At 30.6% G+C, this 19,344-nt stretch overlaps 5 protein-coding genes across 5 annotated transcripts; 3 read left to right on the forward strand and 2 right to left on the reverse strand.

Annotated features, from left to right (window-relative positions):
* The first annotated feature begins 4,139 nt into the window (after window positions 1–4,139).
* HELRODRAFT_108931 (hypothetical protein) lies at window positions 4,140–7,484 on the forward strand. Its single transcript, XM_009011919.1, has 10 exons — window positions 4,140–4,632; window positions 5,074–5,116; window positions 5,298–5,368; window positions 5,579–5,728; window positions 5,815–5,880; window positions 5,973–6,079; window positions 6,249–6,339; window positions 6,516–6,621; window positions 6,872–7,032; window positions 7,224–7,484. Exons 1-10 carry the CDS (start codon window positions 4,479–4,481, stop codon window positions 7,370–7,372), a joined length of 1,098 nt encoding a protein of 365 aa, XP_009010167.1. The 5' UTR covers window positions 4,140–4,478; the 3' UTR covers window positions 7,373–7,484.
* Window positions 7,485–8,741: 1,257 nt separating this feature from the next.
* HELRODRAFT_166695 (hypothetical protein) lies at window positions 8,742–10,477 on the forward strand (the record flags this gene model as incomplete). Its single annotated transcript, XM_009011920.1, has 6 exons — window positions 8,742–8,750; window positions 9,112–9,222; window positions 9,365–9,676; window positions 9,791–9,993; window positions 10,125–10,280; window positions 10,369–10,477. 6 exons carry the CDS (start codon window positions 8,742–8,744, stop codon window positions 10,475–10,477), a joined length of 900 nt encoding a protein of 299 aa, XP_009010168.1.
* Window positions 10,478–11,103: 626 nt separating this feature from the next.
* Window positions 11,104–12,237, forward strand: HELRODRAFT_166696 (hypothetical protein; the record flags this gene model as incomplete). The annotated part of the gene is made up of 5 exons (XM_009011921.1): window positions 11,104–11,194; window positions 11,446–11,639; window positions 11,712–11,874; window positions 11,955–12,004; window positions 12,121–12,237. The coding sequence occupies 5 exons, from the start codon at window positions 11,104–11,106 to the stop codon at window positions 12,235–12,237; spliced, it is 615 nt and encodes a 204-aa protein (XP_009010169.1).
* Window positions 12,238–13,349: 1,112 nt separating this feature from the next.
* On the reverse strand, window positions 13,350–15,367 carry HELRODRAFT_166697 (hypothetical protein; the record flags this gene model as incomplete). The annotated part of the gene is made up of 4 exons (XM_009011922.1): window positions 13,350–13,716; window positions 13,819–13,922; window positions 14,198–14,284; window positions 15,305–15,367. 4 exons carry the CDS (start codon window positions 15,365–15,367, stop codon window positions 13,350–13,352), a joined length of 621 nt encoding a protein of 206 aa, XP_009010170.1.
* A 1,671-nt stretch (window positions 15,368–17,038) lies between these two features.
* Window positions 17,039–18,539, reverse strand: HELRODRAFT_166698 (hypothetical protein; the record flags this gene model as incomplete). Its single annotated transcript, XM_009011923.1, has 4 exons — window positions 17,039–17,206; window positions 17,711–17,780; window positions 18,064–18,173; window positions 18,462–18,539. The coding sequence occupies 4 exons, from the start codon at window positions 18,537–18,539 to the stop codon at window positions 17,039–17,041; spliced, it is 426 nt and encodes a 141-aa protein (XP_009010171.1).
* Window positions 18,540–19,344: the final 805 nt, after the last annotated feature.

A 19,344-nucleotide genomic window follows, 5' to 3' on the forward strand; every position in this document is an offset into this window, starting at 1 on the left:
TTCGACTCTGTGTTGTTCATTAAAATTTTTATGTGACTCTTAATTCAACGATTATATATTAAAATTTCTTTTGTTATATATATATATATATATATATATATATATATATATATATATATATATATATATATATATATGTATATATATATATATATACTTTTTTCTTATTGTTATTAAACATATAATGTAATTTTATTATATAATGTATATATAATTGGTGTATATATTCATATACATGTATATATATATATTCTAATTATTTATATATATATATATATATATTGTATATATATATATATAAATATATAAAAGCTCTCATAGAAACATGTTTATGTATACATTTTGTATAATAATTAATATGTGTTTATGTACATAGATATATAAAGCCATAGAAAAAGCAAGATTAATTGAACAACGAGTTTTATATATTGTTTGTTGAGGACGATGTTTTTTGTTGCTGTTGTTGGTTTTGTTGTTGTTCACTTGTTGTTTTTATTGTTCTTGTTTCTTTTTGTTGTTTAGTTTGTTGTTTTGTTTGTTGTTTCTCCTGTTCTGCTATGTTTTTATGATTTATTTCAGATTTGTTTTTGTTGGTGCTGCTGTTTTGTTTCTTCTTCTTCTACTTCTTCTTCATATTATTATTATCATTGGTAGTAGTACTGTTATAATTGCTGTTTATTATTATTGTTATTTCAAATATAGCTGTTTATTATTATTATTGTTATTTCAAATTTTTCTTATTTTTATGGCTTCCGATGCATTTTTGCTCCCATTGTTTTAAGTTGTTGTGTTGTGTTTTTTGGACTGGTTTGTTGTCTCTTTTGTTGCTGCTATTGTTTTAGCATCATTCATTGTATAGTCAATTCGTTACTACTTCTTCTTATTATTATTATTCTAATTATTATTTTTATTACTATTTTATTCATTATTATCATTATTATTTTTATTATTGTTATAATTTTTTTCTAGCATTCTCGTCGTCGTTGTTGTTGTTGTTATTTTTTTACATTGCGTCGATCGTTTCTCTATAAACAACGTAGAAGCATTTTCTTATGCCATGGATATAACATTATCGTTATTTTTATCATTATTATTATTACTATTATCGTTTTTATTATTATTATTATTTTTACTATTATTATTATTATTATTTTCCTTGTATAGATTTTTTTTCTTCCCTTTTTCCATGCAAAATAAAAATTTTCAAACAAGACGTTTCCGATGTTGATGCGTTTTCTGATGTGGCATTGATTGAGCGCTCCGTAACGTAGCATACCTCTACTGTAATACGCAACTGTACGCAATCATACGCGCTATGATATACGTATGCAATACACGTACGTACTGTATGTATTCGTATGTATGTATGTATGTATGAATGTATGTATGTATGTATGTATGTATGTATGTATGTATGTATGTATGTATGTATGTATGTATGTATGTATGTATGTATGTATGTATGTATGTATGTATGTATGTATGTATGTATGTATGTATGTATGTATGTATGTATTATTTTTGCAATAATACCTGTACACATATTTTGAGTTGTTGTTGGTGTATTTTGTAGTTAGAAGCCTTAACTAATTGCGTATAGTTGTATTAGAAATCTTCAGTAGTCTTATTGGTATTCTTGAAGTAGTAAACATTAGTATTAATGTATGTTTTTTTTTATGATTATTTTTCCCTAAGGCCAGTAAAAAATACTAAGTAGCGGATAATAGAGATGAAAAGATTATTAATGATTATTCCTCAATGGCTGTGTAGGTATAAGTCTAGGATGAAAAGTTGGTTGGATGGCTGGTTAGTTGTATCGGTAGAAGAAAAAAATGTTGCTGATTTTAAAAATTATATGAAAAATTATTTTCAAAAATAATTATATAAAAAAATGTTAATTGTACATTTCTGCTGTGATGCACATAATATACAACCATTGTTGTATATGCATTTATAGAGGGAAACAGTTTGTTAGATAAAACGAAATGTAATGAAATATTGATTTCAAAATGTTATATAAACAACGAACTAACAACACACATGCAGTATGTAGTATGTGTAATCGGCAAATTAGCTCAGGCGGTAAGAGTGCCAACCAACATTGAATTTATTTGAAGAAGATTTTGCGGAGATGGGGTTCGATTGCTTACTGTTCAGAAAGATTCAACCATTTGGCCTGGTTTGGATGTAAAACATCGATGAGAAAAAATGTGGTGTTGAAGACAAACGCAAGGGCGTGTAAATTGATTTGCGTTGCCTAGAACTAATAACTTCTAAATGAAAAAATCTCTGTTTTTCAAAACAATTTAACTGTGAAATTTTCTAAATTTCCATAGAGTTGTTTGATACAACTGTTAACGAGGTGCGTTTTATGAATGCTTCAGTACAGTAACGTTCTGAAACCGTGCAGAAGTTGTTGGATGCAACCGAGTGTATTGTTGTTGTTGTTGATGTTACGGTGGTTATAATTGATGTTATGGTGATTATTGTTGATGTTACGGTGGTTATTGTTGATGTCATGAATGTTGGCGATGGTGAGGTTGATTTATGATGGCATGATAGTTACGTATGCAGTGAGGTCTGTAGGGATGCATATGAGCGTGCAGTTAAATGGTTCGTAGCCGACCATGTTGGTGGCGGTGATGGAAGTACTGATGATGATGGTGATGGTGGTGATGCAAGTACTGATGAGGATGGTAATAGTAGTGATGATGATGATGGTGGAGAAGATGATAAGAATGACGACGATGATAATGACAAAAAATGATAATAATATACCAGAAAACAAACAAAAATAACAAAAATTAACGACGATGAAAATGATGGTAGTGAAGATGATGTAGATAATGATGATGAGCAAGGTGATGGTGGAGATGATGATAAAGTTGATGGTAGAAATGACGATGATGAAGAAGATGATGATGATGAAGGTAATCGAGATGGCGATGATGAAGGTGATGAATATGATTGGAACGTGATGGCAATTAATTTGATTGGCTGTTTGACACCTATGAAAAAACATGATGTATAACGACACTGCATTAATGGCTACAACATTGATGAGATGGAAATGATACCAATGTCATCATTTTTATTAGAACTACAACCAATAGCAAGGATGATGTAAATACAAATTAATAAATAATATAAATACAAATTTCAATATAGTATTCTATATAGAATATAATAAACCAATAAACGAAAAGAAATATGATGATAATGATTATAATGATAGTAATGATGAGGACGTTTACAATGTTATAACCTGGTTTTAGTGATGATTTTTGAGGATTTGTTATTTTGTGGATTATTTAGAAATATTTGATGCTTTTGCTTTATTTATTTGTTTATTATGAACAAACAATAAATTTGTCACATAACGGGGCATTCCAAAAGAATAAATCTTAACTAAGCGCAATCGCCAACATTCAAAAAAGTAATCCATAAATTCATAGTTCAATTAAATAAATGTCAAATTAAATCGTCAAATTTCTATCATCCATATTGATACTGTCACATTTCTGCTATAGCATAGCTAGTCATCATTTTCCCCACAATAGTACAGAAGTAGTACAATTAGTACTATTTACAGTACAGTACTATTTACAGTACAGTACTACCGAGTGTCAGTATTCTCTTGTGTCTACACTGTGCATTTACAATTTCTTTACACTCATACACTGTACGATGTACGTTTGTATGTCTAGTCAACCATGCGTGACGTATGTCTGTTGTGTGAGTATATATATATATATATATATATATATATATATATATATTTATATATATATATATATATATATATATATATAAATATATATATAAATTATAATTGCACTTAATTATTTATTGCATATTCAACTAATAAGTATTTATACACTTGTTTATTTTAAAATTTGTGAAAGAAATTTTAGCATACGTGCATGAATGATATTGAATGCTTGCGTTACTTACAAACACATGTGTGTATGTGGTGTGTGTGTGTGTGTGTGAGTGTGTGTTCGTACGATAGTTTATATGTGACATTCACTGTAAGCAAGTTAAATGCGAGCGAGCCATGTACTATCTGTAAACGAAAGAAAAAGCATTGTTATATACTCTATAGTGTTTTATTTATTGCTAAAATAAATCTATGTGAACCAGACTGCGTTTTTATTTTATTGTTAAGATTTAAAAGTCGTCAGACGCCACTCAACTAGCTGTGGCGTTGTGGTTGTTGTTGTTGTAAGGTAGTTGTCATTATTGTAGTAGGTTGTAGATGTGTTGGTAACTGTAACTGCTTCACAAAAGTTAACATTATCGATACAATTACGTCTGTTAAAAGTGATTTAATGTTTCATCAACAATAAGCGCAAAGTTAACGACATCAACAACTACTGCAACCACTTCAATTTCATCAAAAAACATCAGCAACAGTATCAACAACATCAACAATACACTCAACTACATCAGCAAAAGAACAATCAGAAACACTAAAAATGTTTTCAAGACTATACCCGTCACGCTACTCCAAGAAGCTGACGTGTTTATTTAGGAATGTGGTTGCTTCAGCGACGACAAATTCTGTTGCAACGACGACGACAACTGCCACAACAACAGCTGCTGCAAATGCTCCCAAAATTTTAATAACAGGTTACTGACTCTTTTGATTCAACTTTCAATGTATATCTATAAACGCAATTCCAATTAAGTACGTATCAAAACTTCACATTATTGCACTAAATATATATTTATTATAGTTAGAAAAATTATTTTATCTCATTATTATTTATAAATAAATCAATTACTTTCGAATAATAAATAAATCAACACTAAATGAAAGTGAATTAAAATAAAATCTGCACACCTCATCAGTGTTGTTATTTATTAACGTAGCCAGACCTTGTTGTATAAATCACGTCTCTAGCTAGTTACAGTTTAGTTATTGTAATCTAACCGCATTTTAATATGTAAAACCCTTGAAGTAATAATTTGAAAAATTACTGACATTAGAAATATTGATAACATAATTATGAATAATAATATAGTAAATAATAATATAATAAATAATATTTAATATGGTTTCATCATAAGGCAGCCTTGGTCAGCTGGGCAAGGGACTTGGTCGTTTATACCGGTCAGTATCTCAGTTGCATAACTTTTATCGTTAACTCATTCAGTTATTCATTAATGAGTTTATGCAGTTTTTTAAAAATTCTCTATATTATTAATCACTCTACTCTTTATTGACTACTATATTTTTGAGTTATGGACTAGTTTTTTATTTCAACAAATGATTTTTGGAATACAAATTTCAGAAAAAAGTATGGCCAAGAATCAGTAATCATGTCAGACATCTTGAAGCCATCTAAGGAGATATTAAATGAAGGTTCACCCTATCAATTGCACAGTCCCTTCTTTATTTCTCAAATTTCAAACTTGCATGTTCATTTTTTAAAGTAGCTAATCAATCAATTTTTTAATTTTATCGCTCTCAATAAATTAACAACAAACGGATCGACCAATCAATCTTACATCATCTCATTCTTCTCGAAATTGAAACTCAACATTAATCATTTATTTGCATGAATTCTCGAAGGCCGCTACATATACGCTGATGTGTTGGACTTCAAGAACCTACAGGAGATTGTGGTCAACTGCGAAGTTGACTGGCTCATTCATTTCAGTGCTCTCCTGAGTGCAATCGGGGAGAACAACATTTCACTGGCTGTTCGTTTGAATATCGAAGGTCTGTTAGTAATAAGTGATGTGCTGGTGCCTGATGTTTCTTTAGATAATATTATTTAATGATTAAATAACAATTTTGTTTTCCAGGTTTCCACAATGTTTTGGAACTTTCCAAGCAATACAAACTGAAGCTATTCGTCCCGAGTACCATAGGTACTGAACGTAGTTTGATTTTTAATTAATTGGAAATTATGTTGTAAACGATTCTTTGAAATAATAAACTAATTTATTCGACTTTTATTTAGGAGCATTCGGACCAACATCGCCCCGCAATCCCACCCCCGACCTGACCATCCAGCGACCCAGGACCATATACGGAGTGTCCAAGGTCCACGCTGAACTCATGGGAGAGGTTCGTTGGCTGGTTGGTTGGTTAAAGGTTAATGTTATTATTTTCAATAATGTTTGTAAAAAGGTTGCGTTTTTTAAGTTTAATATAGAAAATAAAATTAAACTAAAAATAAACATGAAGACAAACATGTAATTTTAATTTTATTATTTTTTTTATTCATAATTTACAGTATTTCCATCAAAAATTTGGATTAGATTTCAGAAGCCTTCGTTTCCCAGGTGTCATATCAGCTGATACAGCTCCAGGCGGCGGTACCACAGGTGAGGTGTCATTGGCAAATGAGCTAGCTAATGCATTTATTTTTCGACTTACAAATCAGTTAACGATGATACCGTTATTTCTTTTGACTGAATAAACTTTATTATAATTCAATCTAACGCAGATATTTCTGTAAAATTTTCGAAAACAAATGACCATGGTCAATTTTATTCGTTAGATTACGCATGTCAGATCTTTCACGATGCCCTGAAAACCGGCCACCACGTTTGCTTCTTGAAGAAAGACACCAAACTACCAATGATCTACGTTGACGACTGCCTCAGGTTGGAAAGTGCAGTGAACTGAGGGTTCTCATAAGAAAATGTGTAATTATGAGTTAAATTCAGGTTTTAAAAACGCGTATATTTTGCGGATGTTTTTATTTAGCCCTTCAAGATTTACTTTAAAACGAGCGGATAGAATAAAATCATTTAAAAAAACAAGACTATCTAATATGTTGGTTATGTGATTGATTACTGAATTTATTTCTTAAATTTATTTTCTTAGTTATTATTTTTTTAATTATCTATGAAGATCCATTGAAGAATTCCTGACAGTTCCTGACGAGAAGTTGAAGTTGAGAACGTACAACATCAACGCCATGAGCTTCACGCCTGAGGATCTCGCGGAAAAAATCAAAAAGTACATTCCCGAGTTGAGAGTGACGTACAAGCCGGATAACAGGCAGGACATAGGTTGTGTTTAATAAATTCAAATCACTTTAACATTTCTGTTATTAATTTTGAAACTGTTGAAACGATGAAATTTGTGCTTACTGGAAATTATTATGTTTTTTAGATGATTTGCAATAGATATATGGGTTGAATATGTATTCATTGCAAATCATCTAACCACAAAATCGTAAATCATCAACCAATGTAACCAGCCGACTCCTGGCCAATGGAATTTGATGACAGCGGTGCCCGCAAAGATTGGGGATGGAAACATCATTATGACCTTGAGGAACTTGTGAAGGTCATGTTGAAGTACTTGGCTCCTATTTATGGAAGAACTTTGAAAAATATTAATAGTTAATCAGTTTTTTTAAATCAATTTATAAGCGAGGAAAATTTTAAAATTCACTTCAATGTTGTTCTCATCCATGTTATGCATTTTAACAAATAAAAGATAATCTTCTTAACTTTTTTATTTGGCTCCATTTCATAAAGTTGAAAAAATTGTTAAATTCGCCACTGGGCCTACATACACTTTGCATATACGTTCGTACATGTTCGAATACTGGTATAGATACACAAGATACACAAATATACAACGGTGTATCATAAATAATACCTAAATACAGATATGTACGACAACACCCATACACTAAGTTGTTATGTATGTATGTGTGAATGTTTGTGTGCATAAAATTAAACTAAGAAAATTTTTCAAGGTCAAGGTCGGTTCCTCTGGAGTGTTTTTGTCATATCAAAAACATCACGTACGTGATTATTTATGTGCTTACGTATGTGTGAATGTTATCAAGTATGTATGAGAGAAATGAAAAAATAAAGTTAAACAAAAATAACAACAATGCTAATCAAACTAAATTGACGTTAACGAACGATCCTTAGAAAATTTCTGATAATATATAAACCCATTATAAAACAATAGTAATTAATTTACGTATGTACGCAAGCAGTTTAAATTTTTCTGAGAGAATTCAAAATAATTTGAGATCGCAACATAACACAATTGTACAATTTGAATGTATAAATAACGTTATAAATGTATTATAACTACGTATCCATTTCTTTATTTAGTTTTGCGTACTAAATTTTTATGATAGGAATCGAATTTAACCTTTATACCAGTTAATTGACTACCATGCAGTTAAATAACTACTATTAAAATGACGTCATTTCCTCCAACGATTTTGCAACAAATTACCGCACATCCTATTTATAAGTTTTATTTGACGTTTTTTAATTAGTCAGTCACAATGATCATCATCGAAATTGCAATGAAATCAAATCGGGAATTTTTCAAATTTTTGAAAATAGTTTATTTATTCATTTTATGATACTACTTTGTTTTATAAAATACAGTTTGATACTGTACTAACAATTAACCAGTCAATCAACAAATGAATCAAATCAACTGACCGAACAATCAATCAATTATTTAACTAATCAAACAATCAACTAATCAACCAATGGACTTTAAATTATGTAATTTGAAATTATTTTTGTCAATTTTAATGAAAATATTGCAATTTCGTAAGTAAGCTAACCTATGGCTTTATTTAACGGTAGATTAGCAACATTTAAATTGAAAAAATAATTTTAAATTATATAATTCGATTTAATTACAATGTTTTAAACATATTAAGTCAAATAAATATTTAGTAGGTTAGGTATTAGTTGTTTGTTGAAACTCATGCAATTTCCTAAGTAAGCCAACCATGGCTTCAGTAAGCTACTGTGTTTTCTAAACAAAAAGCAATACTTTTTATTTAAATTGATAGCAATAATTTTAAATTATATAATTCAATTTAATTATATTGTTTTAAAAATATTTAGTCAAGTAAATATTTTGCATTAGTTGTTAGTTACTTAAAACCCATGCAATTTCGTAAGCCAATAAGCCAGGGCAAATAGCCCGGCCCGTAAGACACACGTGCAAATTACTGATGAGCGCACATTTTAAATGTGAACATGTAAATAAGCGAACTTCTTAATTTAACATGTCCTTAATTTTAATTATTCATTTCCTCTCAATTTCCTTTCTTAATTTCAAACGACTTAATGTAATAAAATAATAAAATGCCGCAGGTTTTTAACGTCCTGAGATGTTACAAATGTGAAACTTTTCAAGTGCAGCAGCAGAAAAAAACCGGTAGGTGGTCGTGCAAGGTTTGCGAAGAGAAGCAATCTGTTAAGCAGGTTGTTCATTTTCAATTTGACTCATTCAATAACAATTAACGTTATTAACAATATTATTATACGATATTTGTTAAAATTAAAATTAAATTAATTATTAAATTTAATTATTAAATTTAAGTGCACCTTATTAACTTCTACACAGATTTATGGATCAGGAGCTGGCTATGAATGCAGGATGCACGTTCAAAAATTGAACAAATTGAAAGGTGAGATAGAAAATAATAGATTAAAATTAAATAACGATGAAGATGGAGAAAAAGACTTCAGTGAAGAAGAAGAAGACTACAATGAGGACAAAAGAAACAATAGTTGTGAACAAGGATATGGTGGTTATAAACATGGTCATCATGCTTACGAACATTTACTCCAATCTGGCCATCATAAAAATGAGCATTACACTTCCTCGATAGTTAACTCAGGTATAAATAAAAGAAAAATAGACAGAGATTCTAAGGTAGGTAACTTGTTGTATTATTATTGTTGTAATGGTAATTATTAATATTGATAATTATAAATATTTATAATCCATTTAATAAGTAAAAATTTGTTTAATTAATAATATTGCCAGGCCACATCCAAATGGAGCAGGTTCATTGATTCCTCTAAAATTGTTCTTTCTGAAGATGCAGATGATGATGATAATGGGCACCACCATCTTGTTGATTTTGCTGTCAATAACAATTATAATGATAAAAAGGGGTTTGTTAACATTAAACATAAAAAAACTTCGAAGACTGGCATTACTGAGAACCAGAAAAAATCATCAACTAGGTTAATTTGTCATTTGTTTTTTAATAAGAAGCAAATAAGTTACAGATAAGTGGAAGAAAAGAGTTCTTTTTGTCATTATATGAGTTTGAAATTATAAAAATATTCATGATATAATCCAATTTATATTAAAGGTGGGACATGTTTCTGAATGAAAATGACAGAAGGGATGGAGAGGATATGTATGATGCTGAGGGCAAAGGTCTGATTCATAATTGCCACACTGATGATCACAACAATATAAAGAAAGTTATCAATAATGAAACAAGACAGTTTACATGTACAGATCAGTTAGTACATTATACTTGGAGTACTTAGTACATGAATTTATTTTCATCAAATATGAGTGTAAAGTATTTTATCTATCTTATATGGCAGATCTCAAAAATCAATGAAATGTAAAGAAAATGTACGAAATGAAAATGACCAAGACCAAAGAAACCTTTTTCATATTGAAACAGATTTTGAATCTGAATGGCTGCAGTAAATGTTTTATTTGTTAATAAAAATTGATCTTTTTTTATAATACTATAACAATCTTAAACCATTAAATGGCACATAGGAATTGAAATATACCACTTAATCTGAATTGAATGTTCTCCTGAAATCTTTTGCGTCTTTATATATTTTATTAGTTTATTATATTTTAATATAATATGCATGACGTCATTAAAGTTGCCCATTTTTGATGTGTATGACATCATTACTGCTTTAGTTTTCAGTGAAGTTTGTAATGGAAAGAATTTGATGGGGAAATGCAGGCATATACATAGAATAAAAGCAATAAGTCATAGAAAGAAGCTGGTTAAAGGATTTAAGCATATATTATCGCATGTCTTGAAATCTAGAGTAGATGGCCAAGCCATATTGATGAAAAAATTTATCATAATTGCTTCAATCTAGATCATGGATATATATTATAGCTTTATATATTATATTATAGCTTTATATATTATAATTTAGCTTTCGAAGTCAAAATACTTTTTAAAACAGAAATCAACTTTTAGCTGTGTTACGTTGTTCTTTGTTGTTTATCTTTTCTACGGTGACTAGAGTTTTTGATCGGATTATCGTTTGCCGTTCGAGTTTAAATTTTGAACAAAGTAATCAATTATGGAGTGCTTGGTTGGAATTAAAGGGAAAGATTTTGTTTTATTGGCCACTGATTCTTTGATGGCTCGTAGTATAGTTGCCATGAAGAAAGGTTTGTTTTTCGTTTCATTTTGATTTTATAATTTTTTACACATGAAATTGGAATCAGGAAATTTATTAATTTTATTTTTAATTTAATTACCTATTCAATAATTTTCAATTTCATCGCGAGTTAAATTTACTCTTAATTCAACTTGATTACCAAAATCGATTTTTATAGTTTGAATAACTAATAAATATAAATTTAAAATCAGATAAAAATTAGAAATCTTGTTTTTTTTTTTTTTTTTTAAATTCTCTTAGATCAGGACAAGACGATCAAATTGAGTGACAACCTCCTAATGTCTGTGTGTGGTGGAGATGGTGACACCGTACAGTTTGCAGAGTACATCTCAAAAAACATCCAGTTGTACAGAATGAGGAATGGCTATGATCTTTCAACTCATGCGGCTGCCTATTTCACCAGGAGATGCATGGCCGAGTCACTTCGTAGCAGGGTTAATATGCCAGCAATAATAATTTTGCAATACTGGAAATCAGCAAGATAAATTGATTAATATCTTTGACAGACACCCTATTTTGTGAACTTATTAATTGCTGGATATGATTCTAAAGATGGTGCCAATCTGTATTACATGGATTACTTGGGTTCTTTGGTAAAGGTTCCGTTTGCCACCCATGGATATTCATCTTTTTTCTCACTCAGTGTCATGGACTGCCATTATAAACCAGGTATCTACTGTACTTTTGTAATTTTGCATTTGTTCATGTTATAACTGCTACTTATTTACATGATAACTGATTATTTACAGACATGACACAAGATGAAGCCATGAAATTATTACAGAAATGTGTTGATGAGGTTGTACATTTGTATAACTCAATTTAAAATATTCAGTCTATCAGATGCATCTCAAAAATTCACACATATGACATTACAATAGCATTCTATTGAAAACATATTGTTTTTTCTCCAAGATCACAACAAGATTTATAATCAACCTGGAATGCTTCAAGGTAAAAATTGTGGACAAGGATGGAATACGGGAATTGCCTGATGTTAAAAGTTCTTTTGCCGTTTCAATGGAAGCTTAAAAAACATGATAGCTGAATGATTTTAAAAATGTTTAATAAGTTATGTTCACTGTGTTGATGTGTGATTCAGAAGTAATACGATGTATGATTCTTGTTTCTTTTTCATGTTAAATAAATAAGTAAAAGATTTTCATATGTGTTTCAAATTGAGCATTTGTCTTTTAAATATGAGTGCAAAATCAATTACACCACCACTTAATAAAAATTTATCCACATAAGTGATTCAAAAAATTAAAATGTAGAGGCAGATGTACCATTTGCTTGTAAGGATGGTTGTAAAAAGAAGTTCTCTAAATGGAAAGTTTGACACTCATGGATGAAAATCAGAGTGGTACAGGTAGGTGCATTTTAAATTCATAGGAGCATGTCACTGAAAGCTACAAATCAACATTTTGTGCATTGCTTATATCAATGCTGTCACTTGTATGGATAGATGCCAAATAAACTTTTGTTCCAACTTGAGGGAATAACATTTTTTCAGTAGAACAGGTTGAGCCTAATGAAAATTCATTTAAATAATTTCAAAATGATTGCAGACATTACAATTCAACAACTCAAAAATCGGTTCATCTTCAAAAGAATGGTTTATTCCAAGTAAAATTCTGACAAAAGTTAGTAGGATAAAAATTCGCGAAATCGCGTCATCATTTATACCTTTACATATTTTTTGCACTACTGATACGTACATGTGGAAAGTATTTATTTATTAAATAAAACTCGATCTTGGAGCCAGCCTTTATTTACTTCCCTAAAGCTGTATTTATTGAACCAGTTATTGATCGTACTTTATTCTTCGGTTATTATAATTTTATTCTCGAATGCATTCAAAACTATGAGTTTAAATTTTTTTAAATAAATAAAAAAAAGCAGTGATGTATTTCCAAAAGCAAATTAACGGCAGTCTATTGATAGAAAACAAGAAAAATGGAAGTGGCGTGTTGAAGAAAAATATAGAGGATAGTATTGAAAATAAAGCTAAATGAAACCTTACAATTCAGAAATAATTCCGTAGAAAAAAAATCATGTTATTTTTATTTTTTATGAGTTCTACTACATCCATTCAGGAGTTTAAGCATACGTTTTAATTGTACACTAGTCACTGATTGATGTTTTTATTTCTTTCTCTTTGATTTATCTTTATCCTTTGTGACGTTCTGCACCGAACTAGTAAAAGTCTTTGTTACGGAACCTTTACTGTAAGGAGAAGAAATGGTTTTAGATTTCGTACTGGGTAATAAATCTGCATCCGATTCTCTACTTGAAGGAGATACAGTATCAGATTTGGTACTGGGTGACAACTCCGTTTTTGATTTTAAACTATGTAGAGTTGACTTTCTCGTAACCGAGTCACGTGAGCGTTGAGCTGATGTTTTTTTCCCCGATAGGTCAGATTTGGTATAATGCAATGAAGAGGCATTATTTGTTGTGGATGGCATAAGATCTGGGTATTTACTGTACCTTATACTGTACGTGTCCAAGCTTTATTGAAGTAATATTTTTTTCAATTAAGAGTTACTTAACTGATAAACGGATTCATTGAAAATTTAAATAACAAAAATTCACTGAATCGAAAGCACTAACACTCCTCCATATTGTCTGGTTATGAGCGCCCCCAGCCACAATCCGGAGATCATACTAGGGATGAAAAGGACGAGTGCTGATCCCAAGCAAAACCAAAAAGAATTCTGACGAAATTTTTGTTTACAGTCTTAGTCTTTTGTCCGTATTTTGACATCATACAATTCCGAAGAGAACATCAGTAGAGTAAATGATGCAGATTCGATTGAATAAGAGAAACAAAAACACCAGTCAATCATATCTGTTTGCTGACCGGCTTATTTCACAGATAACCTGGACAATTTTTACTCCAAAACAAGAAAAAATATATTATTACATGGCATTTTTTAATTCTATCTTTAGAAAAAACTTAGCTTGATTAAATAGCTTAAGTAACACTAACCAATGGATTGATGGTGGTAGCGCAAGAGGACACGATGAACGCCGTGAAGATGTCGTAGAGAGTCCTACATTTGCCAACACTGAGTATCTAGATGAGGCGTGTCATGCAAGTCATTATGATGAAATCAAAAGAAGTACCAAAAAGTCTTACACTGGTGATAAAATTTCTGTTAATATTATTACATTCTTGTTACAAATGCTATTAGGCCAAAATTCTCAAATAGTAGGGCATATCACATAATCTTGAGTAATAATAATAACATAGATATTTGATAAGTATAAAAATTGATAAAAAAATCAATAAACGACCGAATTTTTGAAGAAAAAGTAGAAATCAACCAGCTTCTTCAGCAGAAATTCACTAACGGAACTTGAGAGCTGTAAAGTGGAAAGTCATCACTCATCTGTACCTACTTATTGAATGGTTGTCTTCACCATAACCCATCAACAACGTCATCATTATAACTATCATTATTCTTACTAACACCCTTCTGATTATCATCAGCATAACTATCACCATCACATTGTAACTTAATATGGGACGTTCTGACGTGTTGAATGGCGCATCTTAAAAAAGAAGTCAACTGGCTAAATCAACATTTGAGACCAGCCAGGAATTCATTAGCCAATTTTTAATTTGCGAATTTTGTTACTAGTTTCAAAATCATATTTACCAACATTAAAACATCAAGTAATTGACTGAAAAATCAACACGGAAAATTATCAAACCAGAGTTGAAAATTTAGGATTTGAAATTTCACCAATCATCATCCAGAGGTGCTTGATTAGACTGTCAACTGTCCCCACTAACGACTAACAAATTGAATAGAGGGTAAAATAATTAATTGTCGTTATTAACCAACAATTAAGCGGAAGACACAACAGTTGTGGAAATTAAATGAATGGAAAAAATGGTCATGGTTTAACTCCTGTATAGTTGGGTATTCAATCAAACCAAACTAGTCTTTGCAACATTGTATAAATTATAATAATTTTTCAATTCAAACTAGATTTAACACAGTAAATTACAAAAAAAATCCTTTATATCAAATGGTCAATTTTGAAATTAGCCTATATATACAATAATTTATAAAACTTTTATACAAACGTCCGATCCTTTTGACAGGCCATTCCTCAGAAAGTTGAACTTTTCCATGTAAACGCTCTGCATGTTTTGACGAAAAGTTTAACCAAAAACAGTTAAAAAAATCAAAGTCGTCTTACCACCATCAAATTAATGGTTATTTTATTTTCATATGTGTAACTTAGAGTGTAACTTTTGTGTGACCCGACATCATTGGACGATCAGCTACCCATTTATACAACCACACCTCTTTGTGTTAAATCTAATCTATTTCTAAAATAGTTTGTTAACACTGGCGTTATTTTCCATGTTATAAATAGAACTTCAAAATCAGTAATGTTAATAGATTTTTACTTAAAACCAAGCTACTAATAGTACTAGGTGTACTAATCTATAACTACGTACTACTAATCTAACACGGCGTACTAAATTGCTAACCTCAAGTTTCAATATCTGCTCAGATAACTTAATAAGAGCATCTATGTCAACCAGTTTCCCACGTAATATGTCTCTAACGGATACCGAAACCTGATTAAATGTTAATTTATTTTAATTTATTTCTTTCAATGCCAAATGCAAATATAAAAATAACTTTTAATAAAAATGAGAAAAATAAACAAATAATTGTGTGAAAAAATATTAGTGAAATTATTCTCAAGAGATTAATAAATGTCAATAAACATTTTATGAATAAGAAACATACACAAAAAAATGGAGTAAGTTAACAATGGTACACACACACACACACACACACACATACACACCACACACACAAACAGGTGTTTGAAAACTAAAATGACATACAGTTGGATTGTTGACAACATTCAAAGTTGATGATTTGAGGATTTCTAACGGAGGCACACTGATATTAGTGAACTACATTGTGAGAATGACATAATTTTTTTACGTATTATTATTAATTATTATCGTTTATTCATAATCGTTTCATCTATTTATTAATATTATATGATGAAAATATTCATTCACTAGTATTCAGTTTATCAACTGAAAAATAAAATGTCAATTTGTATTCTGTAGTGACCAAATGTTTTGGTTCAATATTTTCAATAAACTTATATTTCAAAACAATTTAAAAAAACTGTTTGCTTTGAAATTTATTTGAAATAAAAGTAATAAAATAATCTAAGAATTTTAATTCACGATAAGCTCATGTTCATCTAGTGTGCTATAATCTGAAAAAATTATTTAAAAATTTGATTTGCTAGAAATTGATGTGTGATGTGTGGGGTTAAAGTGAAGGATAGGAGGAGTAGTACAGAGCTGATGTCAATGATGGGACTGAATGAGGACATTGTGACATTGATAAGGAGATCGAGATTGCGGTGGTATGGACATGTGTTGAGAAGGGATGAAAGGGTAGGGATTAGGCGAGCGTTGGAGTTCGAGGTTGAAGGAGTGGTAGGAAGGGGTCGCCCGCGATTGGGATGGAGAGAGCAGGTGGAGAAGGACAGGGTGAAAGCGGGGTTGCGTGATACTGAGGCGAGTGACAGATGTGGATGGCGTCGAGGGGTATTTCGGTTTCATCATAGGTAGCCAAACGGTAACCCCCGATCACGGGGAAAATGTCGCCTAAACGTGTGTTGTTGTTTTTGTTTATTTGCTAGAAATTATTTCACATTATAGCATTTAAATATTCTATGTTGGTAAAGTTTACTTCAAAGATTTGTATACCCAGTGTTTCAAGAAAACTGAAATAAATCATTCAATAAAAACCCACAATCAACAAAAAAAAATAAACTAAGACGAAATGCCCACAGAAACGTTCAACACTGGGAAGGTCAGCATGATATTTGCCACATCCTTGATTAGCTCGAAAGTGTCATTTTGAAATATAGGCAAGCTGGTTAGGTTTAACGACTTGATCTGCTTGTCAACTGAGCGCAAAACATTTTCAGACACCAGACTCTATGCGAATAAATAAAATAAAAATATGGCTGTAGCGAAATAAAATAAAATTTATATACATAGCGACAAGATAAACAAGTATATTCAAGAAGAAATCAAACTGATGAATTAACTATGTTGCAATTTTTTTTGCACATAAAAACATTAAAATGTTACCATTATAAATGCTACTGTCAGCTGCTACTAATTTGTTACTAATCTTTTTTCACTATTTTCCAGAGGCACCAACAACAAACACACAACGCATGCGAATGCACGTGAAACAACGAATCACACACATTTGCTTGTGACTGGCACTCTAGTTGAACACCAGCGCTCAGATAACATTAACATCAACATCACCATCACCAGTTTACTGCAACAACTGTTGATACACTGAAGAATACTAAAATACCCTCGCTATCAAATTATCTAACCTCTAGTTATATCACTGAAGATCAACAATTTCTAAACTAAAACTTTCGATGAAATTAATTAAGGTAAGGATGAAACAAAACTACAAACGATGGTTTCGTTGTTGAGATCGACGATGTCAAACCCCAACGAAAATATGCTCTCCGACTTTTTACAGTGACTGAAAAATTAAATTTTAGTAGTTATAAAATGCAAGAAGAAAAAAAATTACCAAATGCAGTAACATAACCCAGCATATTAACCCAATAATAACCTTTTGGAAAAAAGGCAATTTTTTATGAAAAGTTATATAAAGCAAAATTTTACCGGCAAACATTCATTATAATTTCAAGGAAATAACCTATTTAGAATAATGTATCAGCCCGCTAAACAAAAACCGTTATCATCGTATGATTACCAACAAGACTAAGAAGATTCAAGATGACTGTATATGTATAACTAACCCTAGAACTCCACCTCTCATCAGGTTAATCTTGTTCACATCAAACCCAACAGATACGTTGCGAAATGCCGGAAAACCAGTTAGAAAACTCGATAATTTTTTTTCCAAAACCTTTTGAACAGATCGGTCCACAAACTTTTAATTTCAATGTTTAGTTTTTGCTAGATCAACTGTTCAGAATGACTCGTTGTTTGATGAACATGAAATCAATATAATCAGGAAAATATTGACATTCAACAAAACGGCTGAATGTAAATTATTTAATCTTCTTTATATAACAATAAACTAATCGAAATAAAACTTTTGATTATCATATTTTATGATCAAAAAAGAAAAAGATTTAATTCGCTAAACTCCGAAATAATCGCTGTCCTCTTCATTTAAGAAATCAATGCAGACTTCACTGTAGTAAAGACTGCCAATGAGGAAGATGACAAACGACACTGGAGTCAACAGCAAGCCAATGAATAGAGACATTTGGGAAGTTCTGTTACGTACAGTTGTACATTAAGATTCATTGGCAGCATAAGCGTCATTTGTCTTCATCACCATCGCCCTCACTCAATTCAGCTTAATCATCACAAATGAGGTTGATTGATTCAGAATTGATTGATTGAAGACTTGATTCAGCCTTTAAAACAGATGGCTTTTACCAGTGCAAATTTTTAATAAAAATTTAATCTTAACTGACACGACAAACACTTTTTCGCACCAGACATTCTCAGTAGTGACAAATACGAAGCCTAGGATGATTCCAACGAAGTTAATTAATGCAATTTCCATCACCAATGTTGCGATTAGGATTGTGACGACGAGTCTGGTTAAGAAATGGAGAATAAAAACAAACGTTTTGAATGAATTAGTGATGAAAACGTTTTGAAACATTTTTGAATATTTGTTTAAACTTGCAAACATTCAAGCGAACAAGCATTGAAACAAATAATGAAGTAGACAAAAAAATAATTAAACAAACATACAGCAAGGTAACAAATCTTGCGGAGATCTTGTTGAGATCCTTCCATGTCAAATCAAGAAACACTTTTTCAGACGAGGACTCGTTGAATGAATCTCTCTAAATATGAATCGTTACAATACAAATAGCAACCAATTGCAACAAAGTTTTCTAAAAAACACGATCATAATGTTAAAATCTCACGAGACATACGTATAAATATGAATGAGGATAATAATCGATATACAATGGCGATATAGATAGGGATGGTGTTAAAATTTCATCAGGAGTTTTATTCAATATAAAATTACTAAGGATCTATTCGACAAA

This window comes from Helobdella robusta (genome assembly GCF_000326865.2).
Source record: "Helobdella robusta unplaced genomic scaffold HELROscaffold_10, whole genome shotgun sequence".
Classification (NCBI taxonomy): Eukaryota; Metazoa; Annelida; class Clitellata; order Rhynchobdellida; family Glossiphoniidae; genus Helobdella; species Helobdella robusta.

What these genes read in the sequence shown, in the direction of transcription:
- HELRODRAFT_108931 (XM_009011919.1), top strand. Translation starts at nt 4,479, where the DNA reads ATGTTTTCAAGACTATACCCGTCACGCTACTCCAAGAAGCTGACGTGT. An exon ending in TACGTTGACGACTGCCTCAG is followed by an intron (nt 6,622 to 6,871) that starts GTTGGAAAGTGC and finishes TTATCTATGAAG; the next exon opens with ATCCATTGAAGAATTCCTGA. An exon ending in GGATAACAGGCAGGACATAG is followed by an intron (nt 7,033 to 7,223) that starts GTTGTGTTTAAT and finishes CAATGTAACCAG; the next exon opens with CCGACTCCTGGCCAATGGAA.